The sequence below is a fragment of the Mus caroli genome, chromosome 17 (assembly GCF_900094665.2).
Source record: "Mus caroli chromosome 17, CAROLI_EIJ_v1.1, whole genome shotgun sequence".
Classification (NCBI taxonomy): domain Eukaryota; kingdom Metazoa; phylum Chordata; class Mammalia; order Rodentia; family Muridae; genus Mus; species Mus caroli.
Genome location: NC_034586.1, coordinates 62,869,366 through 62,891,483, shown reverse-complemented (window position 1 = coordinate 62,891,483; position 22,118 = coordinate 62,869,366). Strand labels below are relative to the sequence as shown.

The window sequence follows — 22,118 nt, the reverse complement described above, 5'->3', positions numbered from 1 at the left end:
TACTTTCTCTAGCTCCTCCATTGGGGGCCCTGTGATCCATCCAATAAATGACTGTGAGCATCCACTTCTGTATTTGCCAGGCACTGGCATAGCCTCAAAAGAGACAGCTATATCAGGGTCCTTTCAGCAAAATCTTGCTGGCATATGCAATGGTATCAGTATTTGGAGGCTGATTATGGGATGGATCCCCAGGTGGGGCAGTCTCTAGATGGTCCATCCTTTCGTCTCAGCTCCAAACTTTGTAACTCCTTCCATGGGTGTTTTGTTCCCAATTCTAAGAAGGGGCAAAGTGACCACACTTTGGTCTTCATTCTTCTTGAGTTTCATGTGTTTTGCAACTTGTATCTTGAGTATTCTAAGTTTCTGGGCTAATATCCACTTATCAGTCAGTACATATCATGTGAGTTCTTTTTTTTTAAAGATTAAAAAAAAAAAAAAACTTTCGTTCTTGCCCAGAGAAAAGGGTACATGATCTAAGTTTTATAAAGCAAGTCTAATTTACTAAGAGATAATTAAAAAGCAACACTAGGTAGAAATGAGTGTAATCCATCTCTTGACTCGCAATCTATGGACAGTCAATCGATCTGTTGACTCCCAGAGCAGTGTCCCAGGTCCTTGATATCCTTCTGCTCGTAGGTAAGTTTACCGGTAACAACCTACCTCATGGTGTACAAACATAAAGAAAAGCCAAACAAAAAGAAATGCATTCCTAGCCTTGTCAGAAGCCTGGTCTGTCGGAGGGAGAAAAAAAGAATGAGGAGCATCGGCTAGGTGTGTGATTACAGATACTAGATTGCTAGGTATGCAATTGCAGATGTCTGTGGGGCGAAGTTACAGACCGCAGGCAAAACGACCATACTTGGCTAATGACCTATGTTCTTGCCGCCACTGCTACTCTTGCTCCAAGAGTTTAAACTGAGAGAACCGAACTAAGCTCTTCCTTTAAGAAGATGGCTGCGGGTGGTAACAGGGACGGTGAGAAGCTCTGCTCAAGAAGCCAGGCAGACTCTGGCTTCCTGGGGCTGCGGCCAACCTCGGTGGATCCCGCTCTGAGGTGGCGGTGGCAGGGCCCCAGAAACAAGAAGCGCGGCTGGAGGAGCTGCTGGGGTTAGAGGTCGACCAGTTCCTGGAAGACGTCAGGCTACAGGAGTGCACGACCGGTGGCTTGTTGGCAGAGGCCCCAAACGAAAAGCTCTTCTTCGTGGACACTGGATTCAAGAGAAAAGAACCAAGAAAGAAGAGGACCTTGGTCCAGAAGAAGTCACAGCGTCTCCAGAAACCCCTAAGGGTTGACCTTACCCTTGAGAATCATTCTAAGATCCCTGCACCCAAAGACATCCTCACACATCAGGTCCCTAATGCCAAGAAGCTCAGGCGAAAGGAGGAGTTATGGGAGAAACTGGCAAAGCAGGGCGAGCTGCCCAGGGATGTGCGCAAGGCACAGGCCCGACTCCTTAGCCCTCCCACACCAAAGGCCAAACCTGGGCCCCAGGACATCATTGAGCGACCCTTCTATGACCTCTGGAACCCAGACAACCCTCTGGACACGCCTTTGATTGGTCAGGATGCATTTTTTCTGGAGCAGACCAAGAAAGGCGTGAGGCAGCCACAACGCCTCCACATCAAGCCTTCCCAGGTGCCTGCAGTAGAGGTGATTCCTGCAGGAGCCTCCTACAACCCAACCTTTGAAGATCACCAGGCCCTGCTTTGAGAGGCCCACGAGGTGGAGCTGCAGCGTGAGAAAGAGGCAGAAAAGCTGGAGCGACAGCTGGCCCTGCCCACCTCAGAGCAAGCTGCCACCCAGGAGTCTGTGTTTTGGGAGATGTGTGAGGGCCTGCTGGAGGAGTCTGATGGTGAGGAATAAGCATGAGGCAGGCCGTGCTGCGAAGCCAGAGGCTGGAGATGGGACCACCGAGATCTCACCCACTGGTGCTGCTGGTCCTGAGAAGAGGATGGAGAAGAAGACGGAGCAGCAGCGGCGGCAGGAGAAAGCTGCTCGCAAGCTGCGGGTGCAGCAGGCTGCACTGAGGGCAGCCCAGCTGAAGCACCAAGAACTCTTCAGGCTGCATGGGATCAAGGCCCAGGTGGCCTGAAGGCTGGCAGAACTGGCACGCCGGAGGGAGCAGCAGCGCATACGGCGACTGGCAGAGGCTGACAAGCCCTGAAGGCTGGGACGGTTCAAGTACCAGGCTCCTGACATTGATGTGCAGCTCAGCTCTGAGCTGTCTGGCTCACTCAGGACACTGAAGCCAGAAGGTGACATTCTCCGAGACAGGTTCAAGAGCTTCCAGAAGAGAAATATGATTGAGCCCCGAGAACAAGCCAAGTTTAAGCGCAAATACAAAGTGAAGCTGGTGGAGAAGCGGGCCTACCGTGAGATTCAGTTGTAGCTGTGCAGATGTCGGAGCCCCGCCCCTCAATAAAGTTCTGTGACCAAAAAAAAAAAACAAAACAAAAAACAAAAAACAAAAACTGAGAGAACCACGGGTGCGGTGAGATGAATAATCCTCACCGTCAACTTGACTGAGTTTATGGTCTCCTAGGAGACTTGCAAGTCCATTCCTGAGCGCAAGGGAGTAGAGAGCTGAGCATGGCTGGCACCATCTCTTGGGCTGAGAACAAAAACAGTGAAAACGTCAAACTCTGCCACAAGTTCCTGGATCCGTGCCACCCACCCACATGGAAGGCAAGCAACAGTGTCTGAACCCTCCGAAACCGAGCCAAAATATTCCTTCCCCCATTAAGCCGTTCATGTCAGACATAGGAAGTTGAAGCAATGAAAAATGTAACTAGAACAGGCTCTGAACGTAGGGACCCATGTGTCAGGCTCTGGTTGCTCAGAGCACTGGCAGTGTTGAGGCCGTAGCTAGCTCTGCATGCTAACTTAAAAGCTACACTTACCTTTGCTACTGCTCTAGGTTTTAGGCATGTGAAGAAATATAAAACCGAAAAATAAATATTCTTAAATATTTTTAAAACATATTCTAATAAACTCCTAATTTCTAAAACTGGATGCATCTTAGTGCAGTTTTCAAACTTAAACTTTTTGCATTGTCTCCTTAGCAAAAGTCAGCAAAATCCACTACAGCCAACCCTGGAAGCTCTCACCTCCTCCTGCAGCCCCCACGTGTGTACTGTGTATTTCCAAGCCAGTGACAAGAAGAGAGATGTACATGGTGACTTTTCATAGAGCATTTGCCTATAAGATTAGAGCAGGCCAGTTGCTGAAAGTCCAAGATGCAATCACTGCTTCCATGATTCGTCAAGCAATAGTGTAGAGGTGACAGCCATCCCATCTTCTCGTCACACCCTCTGTTTGTTGTTTGTCTGTTAGAAAATACATCTCTCCACTTAGAATGACTCCCCTATTCCCAGCATAGACAGTTGTGTGGCTCAAGACAAAATCTCCCCCTCATCTATCATGTAAGAAAATGCCTGTCTTGTAACAGGAACCAACAATTGCCCAAAACTTACTTGATATGGCCTTAAAGTTTTATTACTTTTAAATTTATTACTGTTTCAGGTGTGTCGGGGGGGGGGATTCGTGCACGTGACAGCCCATGTGCAGAAGTGAAAGGACAGCTCATTAAAGTAGGCTTTCCTGTCTTACAGTGTGGGTGCTGGGGATCGAACTCAGGTCAGTAGGCAGGGCTTCAAGCACCTTTATCTGCTGAGCCATCTGGCTGGCCCTTTAACATTTTCCTCACTAGATGCAAGGAAATGCAAACTAGATATGGAAATGAGCCATGTACTTTCAAGTAGAAATAGTACTGTCTTTCCCTTTAAAGTCAGCGCCTCAGAAAGCACAGAGGTTAGGAGAAGGCATTGATCACCCTACCTACCTCTCTTTACCCCATGAGGCTCTGTGCCATGAATTCATTCACCTTGAGTCTCCAGCTCAATGGTTGTCAACCTCCCTAATGCTGCAACCCTTTAGTATATCTCCTCATGCTGTGGGACCCTCATAAAGTTATTGTCATTGCTACTTCATAACTGTCATTCTGCTACTGTTATGAATTATAATGTAAATATTTTTTGGAGATAGAGGTTTGCCAAAGGGGTCGTGATGCACAAGTAGAGAACCACTGCACTGATGCCCACCTTAATAAGAGCTCGGGATAACAGCTCATGAACCCCATCTAATCAAAACATGCTAAGAGCCAAGGTGCTGAAAAGGGATGAGAGAGATTATTTTCCCATTTGCTGATTGGTAACTCCAGTCACCAATTAAATGGAAAGGATAGGGTCACAATAACTGTTTTTAAGTATAGGGGCTCTTGGAAGTCCTGTGATTGCCACACACACCAAAGACACAGCTTCAGGGTGAACATCAGACCCCATGGGAGGAGCCTCTGCCTGTCAGGAGTCGGGTGTGATGTCTGTACCTCTGTCACCCCCTCCAATGCAGCAGGAGTTCACCAGAAGATGTCTGAGTCTCCCTCAACGTCAGTTGTCTTCTCCTGTCTTCCTACAAAATGAAAAAAGACAAGAATAAAAAAGACCATTTTAGATGTGTAGAAAAGGCAGGGAGAATTGAAATTGGCAATTAAATCATGACAAACTCAAAGTAGAATTACATTGTTAAAAGTCAAATAATAGTTATTACTCAAACTGCGAAATAATTGTCATTCGGAGGGTAACAAAGACACTTCTCAGAACAAGAACAGTTGACTTTAAAAGTCCCCGGAGCTATTTTTAAATGTGTCACAGGGCAGAGCTGAGTTAACATACTGTAGCTTGGTGCGGGTTACCTGTTTATGATCTCCGGGTTATATAGTGGTCATTCTCTGGATGAAATTACCCGATAAGTTTTCAATTGTACTTTCGTCATCTCAATTTATTAATAACTTGAAAATATTTTATATATCCTTTGTCCTCAGGATATATAAGCCAGTAGTATATGATTGTTACTTTAGCTGTTCATACACACAGCCTCTCATCTGTGTCTTTTTTATTTTATTTTTATTTTATATGTCTGAGTATTTTGTATGTGTGTATGTATTTTGCATGTGTGTACCTAGCAGAGAAAGAGCATCTGACCCACTAAAACTTGGGTTACAGATGGTTGTGTGCTCCTGTGTGGATGCTGGGAGCCAAACCCAGGTCCTCTGCAAGAGCAGCAAGTGTTCTAGCCCACTGACTGATCTCTCCAGCCCTCCCCTATGTTTTTTCACAATAATAAGTATATTTTAAAAGTAGCATGTCTTTTATGACCATGGCTAAGAGACCATAGATGGAGATGAGCAATTCATACTCAGTTCCTGTGCTGGTGGCATGGTCCTCCGGTCCCAGAATGCCACCAAGTGGTGGCTGTTGTTGGTTTGTGCCATGGGCACTTGTTGACAAGGCTTACAATGCATGGTTGGACAGAGCAGTGGTCAGGCCTTTTCCTGCCTGTTTAATTGTGAAAACTCACCTGGGTCAGAGAAACAAGACCTGGTATGATATAGACGATGGGGGGGGGGGCACAGATTATGTCTGGATGAAGCCTGTGACGTGTGCACAGGTGGCTCTGTGCTCAGGTATCATTCGCTTCTCAGTGGTCCATGGGTTGGAAGTTTGGTCTTTACTGTGCTCATGTTTCGTCTCAAGATGGAGTCTTTAAGAACCAGAACCTGCTGACACGTACTTAAGTCAGCTGGGGGTGGCCCTCTGAAGGGATTATGGAAGCCTAGTCTCTCAGCTTTCCTGTGTTCTACTCTGACCCCTGACACACACCCCCCACACGTGAGCTACTAACATGATGCCATCTACCACTGGAAGCCAAGCAGACAGGGCTACCTAATCCAGCTGTGAATTAATGGGCCTTTTGTCTTTATAAGTAATCTGCTTCTAGAACATCATATATAGTGTGGAAAATGGACAAATACAGACCAGTTTCCAAAGCCTTTAACAGTTTATTATATCATAGCAAATGTATACTATAACAAGGCAGTGCAGCCCCTCATTCACTGGTAAATATTTATTGAATGTAAACTGTGAGTGGACAAGCTCACTCTCTCATGCAGTCCCCTCTCTCAGGCAAACATAGACCGTGCTGAGCACGGTTCACTGTGCACATGGTCCAGATGCTGTATACCAGGCAGTGCAGTCTGTACCTCCCCAAGCCCTCCCTCAGCAGTGCCGGGGATGACAAGAAATAAGCTTCATTCAAAGCCCATGTTTACTACCATGGGCTGCCAGTAACTTCTGCGTGGCGTTGGCCATGCAAGGGCGCCATGGGCACTAGAGAGGGAGTAAAAGCCACCCAGATCAGTCTTGTCACTTCTCTACTCATAGCAAAAGGTGTTTTCATGATAAGTAGGACAGAAAAACCTAAGCCCTCAGACACAATACATCCAGATAAAATTCAGAGTATATAGCAGGATTTTAATCTTGAGGTCATAAAGTTTTGCCTTTCCCATTCTAGCCCAGAATAACATTCCTTTGGTTATTTATTAAGACGGGGGGGGGGGGGTATATCTTAAAAGAGTAATGGGAACTTGCAATATAATGAAGAAATTTGGGGAAATATTGGATTTTTTTTTCTCCTTCAAATACTCCAATAGGGCATTGTTTAAATAAATTGTGGGTTTTTCTCTGCATCCTCTATATCTGTGCGGTGCTAGCCAATATAAAACAAAGCTTGGCGAAAGCCAAATAAAATATTCCCCAAGTAAGACAGCATCATTCTCACTATGACTGCCTGCCTGACCACCATCCCACATCTGAAGGACACCCCCCCTCCCGTTCCAACTTCTCTGTTCACTACCTCTAACTGCTATGCACTAAGTCTCTCTCTCTTTCTCTCTCTTCCAGAGCTTCTTTGAAGGACAGTCTGCACCATGGGACTCTGCTAAGAAAGACGAGAACAGAATGAAGAACAGATACGGGAACATCATTGCATGTAAGTGGTGGTGGCGGCAGTCCAACCCCCCTCCCCCCAGGCTCGGGCTGTGAGAATTCACCATGCAATGCCTGCCTTTGTATTTCCGGCAAGAGCTAGTGTCAAGGCCTGTGCTAAGTGAAGGAATAAAATCGTCTGTGACCCCCCAACCACCTCAGTGCATCCTCCCCGAGGGCCTGGTTTTCCTTTGAGATACAGGGTCTATGGAACACAGGGAATGTCACAAAGCAGGGGAAGAAAATGCATTTTGGAAGGAGCAAACATCGTAGACTTTAACGTTCCCCAACTGCTGCATGAGAATGAACAGAAGTAATGGCTTGGCTCACAGCAGGCTTCTCGTGCAGAGCTCCGCACTCTTTGGCGCATTAATCCTCCAGACACTGGGTTAGGTAGGTCAGTAATAGCCCCATTTTAAGGGCAGGAAAGCGAAACTCAGGAGTTAAATGATAGTCTCCGTATCACAATACTCATTAGCAAAGGGGCTAGGATTATATCTCAGAAATTCCCAGCGCCTGTGAAACCGAACACTGCCATCCATAATGCCTCAGACAGCTTTTAAATCGAGCCCAACCTCATTAATGTTCCGTAGCCATGCCGAGCTCAGAGCAGATTGATGAGCCCCCTTCTCCCAGGGCTCGGACCATCCATCCTCTGTGTTCAACTGCTCCGAGTCATTCAGGATGACATCAAGGTGCCAGCGGCCCACAGTGGTCACCCAACAGTCCAGCCATTTCTGAAGGAGCAGAAAGCACAACAGCAGGAAGCTGGGCCTGGGGAGCGTCTCTCTCATCACATCTTGTTACTCGGGAATGAACAAACTTGGAGGGCACAGGACCTTCAAGGGAGCCTGTGCATTTGCTCCATTGATTGTGAAAGTGCAGCTACATTCTGCCTGCTTGCCGGAGCATTCCTTGGCTTGACAGGACAGTTGCTATGGTCGTGGCGCCCCGACATTCCCTGTGCTTTTGGAAATGTTCTGATCCGTTCAAGTCCCAGGTTGCTAAGTACTTGAAATATGGCTGTCATGACTGAGACACCGATTTTTTTTTTCTTTTAACTTTTATTTCCTTCTCATTTATTCTGAGTTTAAAGAGCACTCGAGACTAGTGGCTACCGTCCTGGATGGTTGTTTTCATTACTTTTCAGTTCCCATGACAAAACACTGTGACCAAGGCAACTAATACAAGAAGCATTTAATTTGGGGCTCACAGTTCAAGAGGGTTAGAGTCCATGACCTCCGTGGCAGGAAGCATAATAGCACGGAGGGGTATGACACTGGAATAGTAGCTGAGAGCTTCTATCCTTATCAACAAGTAGAAGGCAAGTGAAAGAGAGAAACCTGGAAGGCATGGGCTTTTGAAACCTCAAAGTTCACCCCCATTGACACACCTCCTCCAACTAGACCACGCCTCCAAATCCTTCCCAAACAGTTCAAGCAACTGGGGACCAAGTACCAAGCATAAGAGCCTATGGGATCGTTCTCATTCAAACCACCACAGAAGTACATAGTCTTGACGTGTTGTATAAAAAGAAAAGAGTAGTTTTATGCACAGAACATGCAGGGATCTAGCCAAGCCTTGCCTTCCCTTTGGCTACCAATAACAAAAGACTGCTGGCTTTTCAAGAGTATGAATGTCGCAGCCGTGTGCTTCATTGACTGTTTTTTAAAAACTCACCATGGTTGCTTAAGGGTTTGTATCTGTACGGTTGTCACAGGCAGGCAATGTGCCCCGAGGTCGAGAGTTTGACTTCCCCTTGATGAAGTGTGTTTGTGCTCTGGCACACTTTATCAGAATTAAACACAGAGATTACACAGATGACAACACCAGCCCTTATCCCTGCCCCAAGACAGAGCCAACAAGCGCTTGAAGGCCATGTTAAAGGAAGTTTGGGGAAGTAGAGCTTCAAGCTCGTTTCTCCGTGAAGTTTGGTTTAATGCTAACCCTGTGGGTTCCTTGCGAGGGTCTGTGCATATGCATGTTTGAGTGCACCACATGTGAGGTACATAGATGACCAGAAGAGCTTGAGAGCCCTAGACTATCTCTTTCTGCTATATCTCCTTAGAACACAATATGTCACTGAACTTGGAGCTGGGCTGGTGGCCAGAAAGCTGCATTGTCTTGTCTCTCCCCTCCGTAATATTAAGGTGATGTGTAAGTCACAGCCATGTCTGGCTTTTTTATGCAGGTTCTGGGGATTTGAACAGCAGGCAGTCTTACTGAACTGTCTCCCCTCCAAATGTGTGTGTGTGTGTGTGTGTGTGTGTGTATGTATATATCGGTCTGTATGTGTTTATATGTATATTTGTGTATGTGTGTGTGTGTGTGTCTGTCTGTCTGCCTGTCTATCTGTGTGTGTATCTGTCTGTGTTTGTATATATGTGTGTATATATATGTCTGTCCACCTGTCTATCTGTGTCTGTGTATATATGTCTGTGTGTATGTATCCGTCTGTATCTGTGTATATATATGTGTCTGTCTGTCTGTGTCTGTTTATATGTGTGTGTGTCTGTCAGTCTGTGTCTTTCTATATGGGTGTGTGCCTGTGTGTGTGTGCGTACATACACAGATACACACACACACACACGTGCACGCATGCACGCACAAGCATGTGTGTATACACCACTTGTCTGAGGAAGCCAAAAGAGGGCATGGGATCCTCTGGAACTGGAGTTACAGATGGCTATAGATAGCCTATGGGTGCTGGGCATCAGACCTGGGTGCTCTGGAAGAGCAGCCAGTACTCTTCACCTCTGAGTCTCTCTCCAGCCCAAGAGACACTGACTATGTTGCATGTCTATTTTAAAAGCCATGAGTAGTGCGAAGGTGAGTGACATGGTAGGAGGACTGGATCTGGCTTGTGTCCCAGAAGATGCGCTCAGAAGTGAACAGACTTATATCTTGTTGACACCGTAGGTTTCCAGTCTGAGAGCCAGACAGGCCAAGACAGGCAGGAAATGCTGGAGCTTTTACTGTCAGGTAGGAACCACATTGCAGAAGCCCTGCTGAGACCAGAGGGGATAATAGAGGGAGAAGACACATGTTCAGGAAAGACCCTGAAGGAAGATCAGGAGAGCATAGGATTTAGGATTAGGAGACAGAATCAAGAGTCCCACTGTGCTTTTAGATGAATGTCCCTGGCCAAGTCATGATTCTACTTAATGACCTAATTTTCTAATGACCCGTTACAGAAGTGAACCTAATGCTACAATGACATCACTCTTCCTTGTGACGAGTGAAGGTTCATTGTCTTTATCTCCACTTCTGTGTTATTTTTCTGTAGCTTAGAAAAATCACAATACCATTTAAAATGAAACCATGAAAGACTGAGCAAATCAGTATTGTTGAGCTTCAAACAGTTTCCTCAGGTAAACACTGTGGCCAGCTCTGCACAGGCTGGGCTGTGGAGTGCATCTCTGTGTGACATGGCTACCTGTGGCCTGGCATGTTGCATTTTCTAATTTCTGGGTTTCATCCATTCTACCTCCTCTTTGCTCTCTCTCAGCATTTCCACTGGATTGCATTGCTTGTGTGCCTTTCTAGGGATGATGTCACACAGAAACTACCCTGCTCCAGCCACACCATCCAGTCTCCTGCCTTCTCCACAGCACCCAGACGCCTCTCCCACTGCACAGCTTCTCCTGCTGCACAGCTTCTTCCACTGCACAGCTTCTTCCACTGCACAGTTTCTCCCTCCATAAAGCTTCTCCCACTGCATAACTTCTCCTACCTCACAGCTTCTCCCACCACATAGCTTCTCCTACCTCACAGCTTCTCCCACTGCATAGCTTCTCCCACCTCACAGCTTCTCCCACTGCACAGCTTCTTTCCTTCTAGTTTGCTACATTTTCTGAAATCTCTCTAGATTTGTCTATTTGTAACTCATTATTTATGCAAGCATATTTTATATGACTTTGTATTACATAATTACACTATAACATGTATATAAACCATGTAATTCTCTACAGAGCTCTGGGTTGGAATACCCTGAGATATTGATCACTTAAACAACCTGCCAGTTATTAATGCTTCTAAACTATAACATCCAGAACCTTAGAACTAGTGATGTACTCTGTGTAAGTAGGGTGATTTCAATACCTACCAAACAACCATAAAGAAAAACCACGACCTTTGTCATAAGCCGTAGAAGCACCCGACAACAGCCTCTTCCCCTTATCTGTGTGAGACCATGTGATCTGAGAACTGGGTCCCTGGGGAGGGCACCCATGAATGAGTTCCCTAAGTTATTTCTGTGAATCCATTAAAGAGCTTTTCTAATAGTCTGACTAGTGCCATCTAGAAAGTGTCTCATTAATGTGTGTGTGCCTGTGTGTGGGCACATGTGTACATGTGTGCATGCATGAAAATAGGTTTTAACTATTGTAGAAGATGTGCAAAGATTTGAAGAATTGAGGAAAGAATAAGAGTCATTATCTAACCTAAGCCACATGTATGATCACGTGTGTATGATGCTTATATCCTTGGTAGGCATAGAAGGTGGTTGGCATTCCGCATCCCTAAAAATTCATATAAATGCAGAAAGGCCAGTTCCCCTTACTGAGATGTGTGCCCTCCAGATCTGAGGCACTGGGGACAGTTCCTCCCCCTGGAGTGAGGAATTGTGGGAGTCTGTGTACACACCACAGAGATTCTCAGCAGTGCTTTCCAAAGAGCATAAAAAAGAGCCGGTAATGATCCCGCTCATTGTTTCGCAACAGTGTTTGCATATAAAATGGTGTTAACGGCGCTTCAAAACTGTTTATGGGCTTTGCTCTTAAGTAAGTTAAACTTTTCCTTTATTTACACTATAAATTTGCTGAGCCAGCCCTTTCCAAATCGAAGCTAGCATTCTGTCCGCCATTACCACCACCGCCACACACAGACTCAGCCCCTCTAATCCTCTCAACGATTCCCGGTTATAATTAACTCCAAGCAAAGATAAACACCAAATCTCCCAGCTAACGAGGCAGCCCCTCTGCAGCTGCTCCCCATTATGGGACATTGACAGTGGAGAGAACAAGCCAGACTACATAGGCACTTCCCAGGCAAACTCATACACTCTCTCTCTCTCCCTTTCCCTCTCTCTTTTCACTTTTGCCATTTATTCAAGAAATACATATTTAACCACCACATGCCTGGTCCTGAGCCAAGCTGGAATCCCTCCTTCCACATACGTTTACCAAATGCTTCCTAGAAAGGAGATACTGTTGTAAATGTCACAGAGCAAGCAGGGAAGCAGAGAGGATGGTGGTAGAGCTGCTGAGCAGACTGAGCAGCCACTGAGAGCATGGTGTAGCATGCTCTCTGCAGAGAGATATCATGGTGTAGAGTGCTCACTGCAGAGAGATGCTAGAGCCAGAAAACAGCAAAGAGGACGATGGCGCCAGGCAAGAGCTTCATGTTTCAGAATTTATGGTCCAGGAGGACCTTCTGGGAGAGAACGATGCAGGCCAGAACTTGAAGCAAAGGATGAAGTATCCACTGTGGGCAGTGAATGCCAGGTGAGAGCAGGAGGCCAGTGTGGCTAGAGCAGAGAGGTAGGAGGGGAATTTCAGGCATGAGACACTGGGCTAGCTACAGCAACAAACCTGACAGGCTCTCTACTCTCTCAAACCCAACAGTCGTAGGGCAGGAGTTGGGGGAGCCGTGGAAGAAATTAAATGATTATATCTGATTACCCAGAGAAGCGGGATATACTTTAAGGGCATATCCAATGGTGCATGATTCAGTTGAAACTTGAATTGTGGAGATTGACTTATTTGGAGATGTGGGGAAGGCCTCTCTGAAGATGTAACACAGAACACTACAGGATAGGTTGGTAACAACCCTATTATACTGCCACATTGAGTCTGAGGAACTGAAGAAAAGCTAGGTGGTTGGAATGGGAAAGAGGGGGTTAAACGATATGGGTGGGTGGGGGGTCTAGAGCACATTAAGGCATTTACTCTTTATCATGCAAGCAAGGGAATTTTACTAAATGAGAATTTGTTCTTAATCAAACAGGCACTGGAAATTTTTTTAATCAAACTGTGAAATAGAAAATCTATCCAAAAAAAAAAAATCACCCAGTTAACAGATCTTTAGTAGCCCTCGTGAGAAAATGTATGTTGTAGATTGAAGGAAAGTAACTTAACAACTAGACCTCTAGATAGCATGTGGAGGCCTTCCCATACCTCCAAATAAGCCAATCCCCACAGGTCAAGCTTCAACTGAATCATGTGCAGTTGGATGGTCCCTTAATGTCCCTTAATGGACAGGTGGACTATGTAGTCAAATGAGAACACATCTGAAGAAGAGATCAGGTGTGGCCTGAGGTTGGCAGTGGCATGGGAAGCTAGTGAGTGCAGTTTGGGGATATTTCAGAGCATTCAAATGAGCTGTGAGTGGACGGTTAAAAGAACTGCTCTGAGAATGGCCACAAGGGGGCCTAAGTACCAGAAATGGGTTAGTGGGTCATTTGGCAGATACACAGGTCAAATGGGAAGGCTGGAAGCAAAGCGAGAGTCTGGAGGGGCACATGGAGACCCCAGGACCCACCCAGGGGAGGGAGAGGCTGTAACAGTGGGCCATGCTGATCCTACACACAGAAGCTGGGTGATGCTGGAGTCCTGCTGGGAGACCTAGTTCCATAAAGACTGACTTGATGCTGATTGATGCTGGCAGCACGCACATCCTTGCTATGAAGGGGGAAAAAAGTCCTTTCTGGGTCTGCCCTCTGCTGGAGCAAGCCTGCTTCCCCAGTGCATCAGTATCTGGGCTTGGGCTGCTTGGCTTCATCTCCCCTCCCCTCCATCCCCATTACTTTAACCAGAAACCCAGTTTTGATGGCCCAGGTCAAAGGTCATTTTCCCAGGATTTTTATAGTGGAGCAAAATTCTCTCTCTCTCTCTCTCTGCTAATTGAGCACCTCCAACAGGTCTATAAAGCCTATTTGCAGCTGACATCCTCTTGGAGGCAGTGGGAGAGAAGAGATGGGCAGGAGCTGAAGTGCAGGGCCCTTTAGCATTACATTCAAGTGGACAGACAGCTGATGTGGATCAGAACAGCACATCCAGGAAGCTGTGGGATAAAACCAGAAAGTTGAAAAGACCTAGAGTCAGGGGTCCCTGCCGGTTCTGAGCAGTACCGAGTAAGACTGGCTAAGGAGGTAAGTGGAGAAGCCACAAACAAGGCAAGGCAGCAATCTACTGACAGCAGGATGGGGTCTTCATGCAGAGCTCCCTGAGGTCAGACCGGGGTCCCCCTCAGAGCCCGTGTGTCTGGGGGAAGCAAGTGGAGGCAGACAGCAGGAGGAGTATGCAGAGCACCCCTCCTGGTAGTGCTCACTGGGACCCTTTCCCAGTCTATACCTTGCTACAGGTGCAGCAGAGTCCTTGGCCAAAGGTAACTACAGAAGGAGCGATACCTTTCTTTGCAGAAAACAGCTAGGGCATAAAATTAATGCGAGTCACCTCTCAGAGGCCAGATGTCGCTTCTGGTCACTGTGATTCCAATTCAATACCTAACTGTGTCATCAATATTTAACTGAGAGCGAGAATTGGTTAGAGATGAAAGCTTGTCAATTGCAGGCTCCTGTTCTGCTGCCATGGGAATACTTGACCATGCGTGGGTTAAAGCTGTAAAGCCATTCCCAGTGTCACTCCTTGTAACAGGAAGTGGGAGAGCCTATGTAGCTACTTAGCAGTATTTTTAAATAATGTCATTTGACAAAAAGGTTTAAATACCACGTTTAGAGGATTTAGGGCATAAAGACCTGATTTGATCCTTTTGTATTCTTTCTTAATTCCTCAATGGCTTTCTGAGGACTTTTTTCTTTCCACTGATACATAATAATTCTATGTATTGATGACAGTACAGTATGGCTATCCAGTTCATATGCACATTATATAAGTAATTAGCCTTTTTCCATCCTTACATGTTTATCAAGGAACTCTGCATCCATCTCTTCAAGCTCCTGACAAGTATATAATAATTGTTGTGAATAATAATTGTCACCATCATGCTATAGAACATGAATATGGATTCCCCCTGTCAACTATAACTTGGCACCTTGTTCAGCATCTTTTCTTCCCCTCCTCCCTTCCTGGATCCACCCATAGACCTGCTTCACCTCCACCCTACTCACTTCAGTGCATGTATACATACATGTGGAAAGCACAGGCCGATGGTAATTATTCCACAGTAAAGGGTAGTTTTTATAACCAGGTTTCCATGTGCCAGTTTCTTATCCCAAAACACCAATAGCCCAAGGGAGAAAAGGTACATCCAAGGAAAGAAGCTGAGCAGCCCAAAGTCTGGATAGGATGTGGGACAGGCAGATAAAGGATGGATCACACACACAGATGGACAGGGAGCTGGTGGATGGAAAGGCTGTTTGTTCATATGGGAGCGATTTGAAGAAGAGGTCAGGAATGGGCTTGAGGTTGACAGTTATATGAGAAGCTAGTGAGTGCAGTTTGGGGACATTTTGAAGCATTTGTCACATTTCCTCTAGTTAAAGTTTTAGGGGAATAATAAGTCTTTATGCAGATTGAATCTGGCAAAGTAGCTGAGTGTGTTAATTTTGTGACAGAGAACTATGACCTGTGGTTATAATATAAACATCACTTGTTTATATTGTAGACTTTTATTTTTATATTCATATTAATAAATATAATGCTTATTACATATGTTTATATTACATACTTTTATTATAATGTAATAATATTGTATATATTATTTAAATTCCAGGCATGTGTGGAAAATGACTTATTTTTCTCTAATTATAAAAGCAATACGTCCAAGAAAAGTGTGTACAGTAGAGTTGGAGAAATGGCCCAGAGTGTCACTTTCCTAATTGAAATGCTGCTAATATTTAAGTTTACCCGAGGCTTTTCTTTCCCAAGCTGTGGAGTTATTGACTTTGTGTTTTTCAGTTTTTCATTTCAGTTGCTTTTGTTTTCTAATAAATACAGTGTCAGCAATTTTTCAGATTATAAAGACAATATAGACCATGCAGATGGCTGTAGTATATAAAACTCCCATTCACTCTTAGCCTCAAATAAATGCCCTCCTGCCAGTTGCCACACCATGTGTAGTTACGCTCACACATCCCCCACATGCTGTATCCAGGAAAGCCACAGGCCCTTATACAGAGCAGGGCACCTAAAGTAGGGACACCTACTAACAGTGGCACCTTAAATAATCCCTGGTCTTCTTGTCACACATAACACAGTGTATGTGCTGAATGAAGGGACATTTCACTGTACTGTCCAGTGAATAATCATAGGAAAAGAAATCTATGCTGAGTCAACACAAACACACTTTTCTAATATTTTTCCATTTGGCTACATCTGTGCCCATGGAAGGGGCAGATGACGAGGGCAAACTACGCACACATGCATCAGATATGCACTGTGCACACATGCATTGGATGTGCTGACTGCAACCTGCTCTTCTTCACTCTGCCACAATAACCATTCCAGGTAATCAAACTGAGGCCATAGCAATCCCTTCTCATGACTGGATTAACACGCCTGTGTTTATATCACCACCATCAGGCCGCTGTAGGTGTCACTGAATGATTAAGGGGGGTAATGAAAAAAAAAAAGAAAAAAAGAAAAGAAAAAGCTGCTGTCAGCATAGATCTGACAGACAGACAGACAAACTAGTCCAAGTGAAAAATGACCTGGTCTTAGGCTACGCCATTTTCAGCCCTACAACTGTGATGGGTAGCATTCACTCACTTGTGTGTAGCTGACACTTTTGAACGCATTATATTAACTCACTGGATCCTCAGGCTGTGAAATGTCAGCAGTAGTAGTATTGTGCCCATTTACAGTACAGGGAAATCAAGGCACTACATCGAGGCACTTTGTCCAAGGTCTCACAACCAGAAGATGACAGGACTAGGATTCATAGCAGGATTCTGGCTCAGGATCCTGGGATCTTAAGCTCTGTGGTCCACGGCACAGCTTAAGGAGCTGCCTGGCGATGCTGGGGTGGGAGTTGATGAGTGTGACTCAGAACTTGTCCTGCTTCCCTCTAAATTAGGCCCTGTTCCCGTCCCCAGAGCCCAGCTGCTTGGAGTCATCGGCTCCCAAGCTTTGCCGTTCTGAAGCACACCACATGCTCTCGGAGATCTGAGTTCTTTTACGTAACTTTTATTTTCTTTTACATTGCTTTTTATTCCCAGAAAGGAGGTGATTCTTTCTAATAGGAATGGTTGTTACAGGAAGTAACTTGATTCCCAGCTGATGGGGCCTGGGGCGGGGGCGGGGGATGATCAGATCCTGGGGACTCAAACATTATCGGTGGATAGATTCCTGGATGGAGCGGTTAACATGGCCTTATTGGGGACAGGTGAAAGTGGTTGGTCACTGGAGATGTTGCCTTCAGCGCTACTGCTTGCCCTGGGCCTTTCCTGTATTGCTATGTCTGCTCTGCTCCACCACACCCAGAGACGGACCAAGGCCTCAGGAACTTTGGAATGTGGGCCTTTGAGTTTCTCTCTCTGGTGTCTGCTCTCAGCAAGGAAAATCTGACTAATGAAGGAATGCGCACAACCTTATTCCAGGACTGACGTGCATGGTTGTACTTGCTCTCCCCAACAGCCCTGTGAGAGGAAATATGCCATCCCCCTCCTTACTGAAGTCCTGCAGAGTCAGAGAGTCAAATGCCTGGGTTCACCATGGAGGTCTGCAAGTGAGGGTATCTCGGATTCTGAAGATTGTGATATTTTCATGCAACACAAAATAAGAACATAAAAGAGCTTTGAAATAACCAGGAGGAAAGCCTCATGCTAGGATAGACATATCAAATGGATGGGCATTAATAGCAATGTTGGATGACTCAAACTTAGCAAGCTGGGAAAGTCTTTGAAGTGTTGGCCATAGCATTTCCGTGGTTAATAGCTGGTAGCCATAGATCCCATCAGGCTACCCAGATTTTACACATGACCAGGGGAGTTCCCTGAACCTCCTCCTACATGCAACAATAATACCCAGGCCCTTAGCCTAGAAAGGCCCAGCTAGTGGCCTTCAGAACAGGGACTGTTCATGAGGACTTGGCATGTCATTAGTTCTTCATTCTGGATGACTCTGGTATTTGTTACATGCCAGAAATGTCTGGTAGGCATTTCCTTATAAACATTTGATATGACTCAGCTTCATAATTACCTCAGACAATAACTCAGTTTCCCTAGAAGAATAGTTATGGTGGACTCATCTCAGTATGTTTCTGACTCAGAGTAGGTGGAAACTCAAAAACAAAAACAAACAAAAGCCTGGTGATGCAAACTATTTATTTGTTCCCAACAGTCAGTGTTCATTTTATGGTTCACTGATGACTAGACTTCATGATGGAAGCCACAGGGTCTGTGCTGAGTCGTTCTTAACAACTCAAGCAGCAATGAGCAGAGGCTTTGAACCTAAAAGGGTCACTCACATTGCATCTTTCCACAGTGGCTCAGTGTGGGTGGCATATACCCTCCTATTTATTACATCGTTGTTTAGGAAGGATGCTTTTTACACAAAGCTACAGAAGGATGCAGGATTGGCCTGCTTCCTTTTCTGTTGCTGTAATGAAATAACCACAAGAAAAGCAAGTTGGTGGCAAAAGGCATTTGTTTTAGCCCACAGTTCTGAGTTACAATATGTCTTTATAGGGAAATCAAGGTGGGGCGAAGTGAAGCAGCTGGCCACGCCCACAGTCAAGGGCAGAGAGACAGTGAGCACACCCGTACCTAATCATGCTCCCCCCGGATCGTCTTCTCCCATGTCACAGAGTCTGAACCCCCAGTCCACAGAATGGTGGCACCCGCTCTAAGCTGGGTCTTCCCACATCTATTAACATCATCACATGCTCACAGGCCCACCCCGAATCTTGACAGTCACTCTGGGGTCCTTTTCCAGGTGACTCTGATTTGTGCCAAGCTGATAATTGGAACGAACCAGCACACCCACAATTATGGAAGAACGTCAGCACACGATGGCCACCTTGCTTTCGACTGGCAAAGTTCCTCCCTGCGTTCTCTGTGGGCTGGCTCCTCCCGGAGGCTAGCTTGTTTGCACTGCTGGTTCACTGTATTGTGGTTGATTCCACATCCAAGGAGTCAACCAACCTCAGATTGAAAATTTGGGGTAAAAACTTGTGCTTGTACTGAATCAGTGTGAATTTCCTGGCATTATCCCCTAAACAGTAAGGGAGAGCAGTTCCAAGTGTCTACCTGGAGGGTGTTAGGCTATGTGAATTGCAGTGTACAGCAGAATAAAAGGACAACCACTGTGGGACTCTGGCCACGAGGTTCAATGGCGGGAAACTGCACAAATAGAATGGCCATATCCTATTGGCCATATCTGAATGATGGATTCAGATTTTTTCTCGCTGAGACCAGACACCAGAGAGAGAAACCTCACAATTCCATTGCACCCCATAGAGATCATTTAAAGTATTCAGGAGAGTTTGCATAGGTTACATGCAAAATGTACACATTTTATAGAAAGAATACAAATATCCAAAAACTTGAGCATTTGTGGAGTTCTGAGACAGAGACAGATCCACCAACATACACCAAGGAGCAGTTGTATCTTCCTGGAAGGCGGGTTCAGTTCTCCATGTTCACTCTTACTTTAACACTACAAGAATATGTTATAACCTTTTTCTGATTCTTAGACATGTCTAGTAAATGGGTATCAATAATGTGTGACTTCTCTATCACCAAACAAGAGTCCTTGATACTACTGCCTATACCCCCTCCCATCAAAAGGGAGCAAGCCATGTTAGGAAGATCTTTCCAGCAAAGGACCCAAGGGCTGGAAGTCCGTGAGGGTCCTTGCCACCCTTGAAGGTGCTATTTCCATGGAGACTGGGGTTAGAGAAGAGACGGAAGATTACAGACTGAGTTCACTCAGGATTTCTGAGTTGTACGAACTATACACAGCATAGCATTTGCCTTCTCGAATGGCTGAACATAATTCTTTTCATCTTGCAAATGTGAGCCTCTGCATAGAGTTTCTAAAAGGTTCTCCATTCCTCACTCGGCCCAGCCTCAAATATGGCCATTCTATTTGTGCAGTTCCCCGCCGTTGAACCTCATGGCCAGAGTCCCACACTGGTTGCCCTTTTATTCTGCTGTATACTGTGCATTTCACATAGCCTAGTATCCTCAAGGTAGACACTTTAGCATATTGTTGTAAAGCAAAGGTTCATGAAACCACCAATCAAGTCTAGACCTTGACAGTAGCCAGCACCCTTGTTCTAATCACAGCTTGCTGGTTCATGCTCTGAAGTAGAGACTGTTGGACTAGGTATGTGCTCTGTGACAGTGTATTTCCCTAGCATGAATATTCATGACTTCTGTGTTAGATACGTAAGTCACACACATATACATACATACATACATACATACACACACACACACATGAAAAAGAGAATCTTATAGTAACAATTTTCTCTTTTTCTCATATTTTGAATACCTCCCAGCAAAATCATCCTGGAAAAATATGGAATATGTAGTATAATATGAGCCACATATACATTGCTACTAGGCATACTAAATAGAAACAAAATATTAGTATAGAATAACTCTTTTAGTTAGTATAGTGCAAATATTATCATTTAAACATGCAATCTATATGAAATTGTAAGTTGGGTGTTTTACACTGTCATACCAAGTCTTCAATATAGTAAATACTTAGCTAATATGGTTAATTAAATTTAAAGTCATGAAATTAAATATAATCGAAAAGTTGGGGGCTATATAAGTAACTCAGCAGTTAAGAGCACTGACTGTTCTTACAAGGGACCTGAGTTTAATTCCCAGCAGCCACAAGGCAGCTCACAACCTAATTTCCAGGGATCTAGTGCTCTCTTCTGGCCTCCATAGGCACACATACGGTACACAGACATGCATGTAGGTAAAATACCCATACACATAAATGCGTTAATTAAAGAACATCAGCTCCTCTCTGTCACCACAGCCCATTGCTCAGTCACTGCACATGAGTAGTGACTGCTGTGCTGATGAGTGTAATGTTGTAGAACTTTCCATCTATACAGAAAGGTCAGCAGAGAGAGTTGCTAATATTCTTCTGTGTGTAGCTTTCTTTTGTCTTGGCTTGTGTTTACATAGTCAGTCCATTTTGTTGTATGTAACTGTCTCCATTCATTATCATTACTAAATAGCATCCTACTTTATAAATCAGTAACATTGTTATTAATTGGAAACAGCATTGCTAGGTACATTCTTATTTAGCCACCAGGATACACATAGTATCAACTTCTTGCTGCTGGCAGGTAGGATGGATATCTTCCTCTTTGCTACATAATAGCTAATTCTTTTCTATGTGTTTGCAATTGTATTCATATTCACCATCAGCATCTGAAAGTTCATATTGTGTCATTATGAATATGCTTTATTGCCTTGACCATGGGGGGAGGGAAATCACTGTGGTAGGAAGTACATGGGGGAACATTCTCAACTTCCCACTTCGAGCCAGTAATTCATAGTCACATTGTAGGTCTTCAAAGGATATCAAATTCCAAGCTGCAACAATTTTTAAAGCAGATTCCTGCATGGGGAGGATCCCTAAATGCTGCACAGAAGTTCTGAGGCTGGGGGCAGCCTCCGGGGTTACCTTTATTAATGGCTTCTCTCTCTCTCTCTCTCTCTCTCTCTCTCTCTCTCTCTCTCTCTCTCTCTCTCCCCCCCCCCCCCCCCCTCTCTCTTCCTCTGTGTGTGTGTCTCTCTCTCCTTCCTTTCATTCTTCCTCCTCTTCCTCTCCCTCCTCTTCCTTTTCCTTCTTCTTTTGTTTTTTTTTTCAAGCCAGGGTTTCTCTTTGTAGCCCTAGCTGGCCTGGAGTTTACTCTGTCGACTAGGATGGCCTTGAACTCATAAAGATCAGCTTGCCTCTGCCTCCCAAGTACTGAGATTAAAGGTGTGTACTACTAGTGACCAGCTCACCTCTGTGTTTCTAGGCAAACGACTTTCCAGGTGTGTGTTTTTCTTCACCAGATTGAGTCCATGTTTGAGAATTTGCAGGCATTAAAAAAGAATAATAAATAAATAAATAAATAAATAAATAAATAAACCTTAGCTCTGTTAATTTATTAGTAGCATTTACTTTGGTTAAAAGAATCCTTTTTAACCAGAAAGGCAGCTCAACAATTAGGAAAGGAAACTATTCTTTATCTTTTGGACTCCATAGACAGACACATGTAAATACACACACACACACACACACACACACACACAC

At 45.0% G+C, this 22,118-nt stretch overlaps 1 protein-coding gene and 1 pseudogene across 7 annotated transcripts in view; both read left to right on the top strand.

The window, feature by feature from the left end:
- Positions 1-22,118, top strand: part of Ptprm (protein tyrosine phosphatase receptor type M) — a 682,149-nt gene that overhangs the window by 581,717 nt on the left and 78,314 nt on the right. For all 7 annotated transcript variants that reach the window (XM_029470946.1, XM_029470944.1, XM_029470943.1 and 4 more), the window contains one exon: positions 6,799-6,886. In XM_029470946.1, coding sequence (XP_029326806.1) covers positions 6,799-6,886 — 88 coding nt within the window. The remainder of the gene's footprint in view (positions 1-6,798; positions 6,887-22,118) is intronic.
- On the top strand, positions 951-2,431 carry LOC110312344 (annotated as a pseudogene).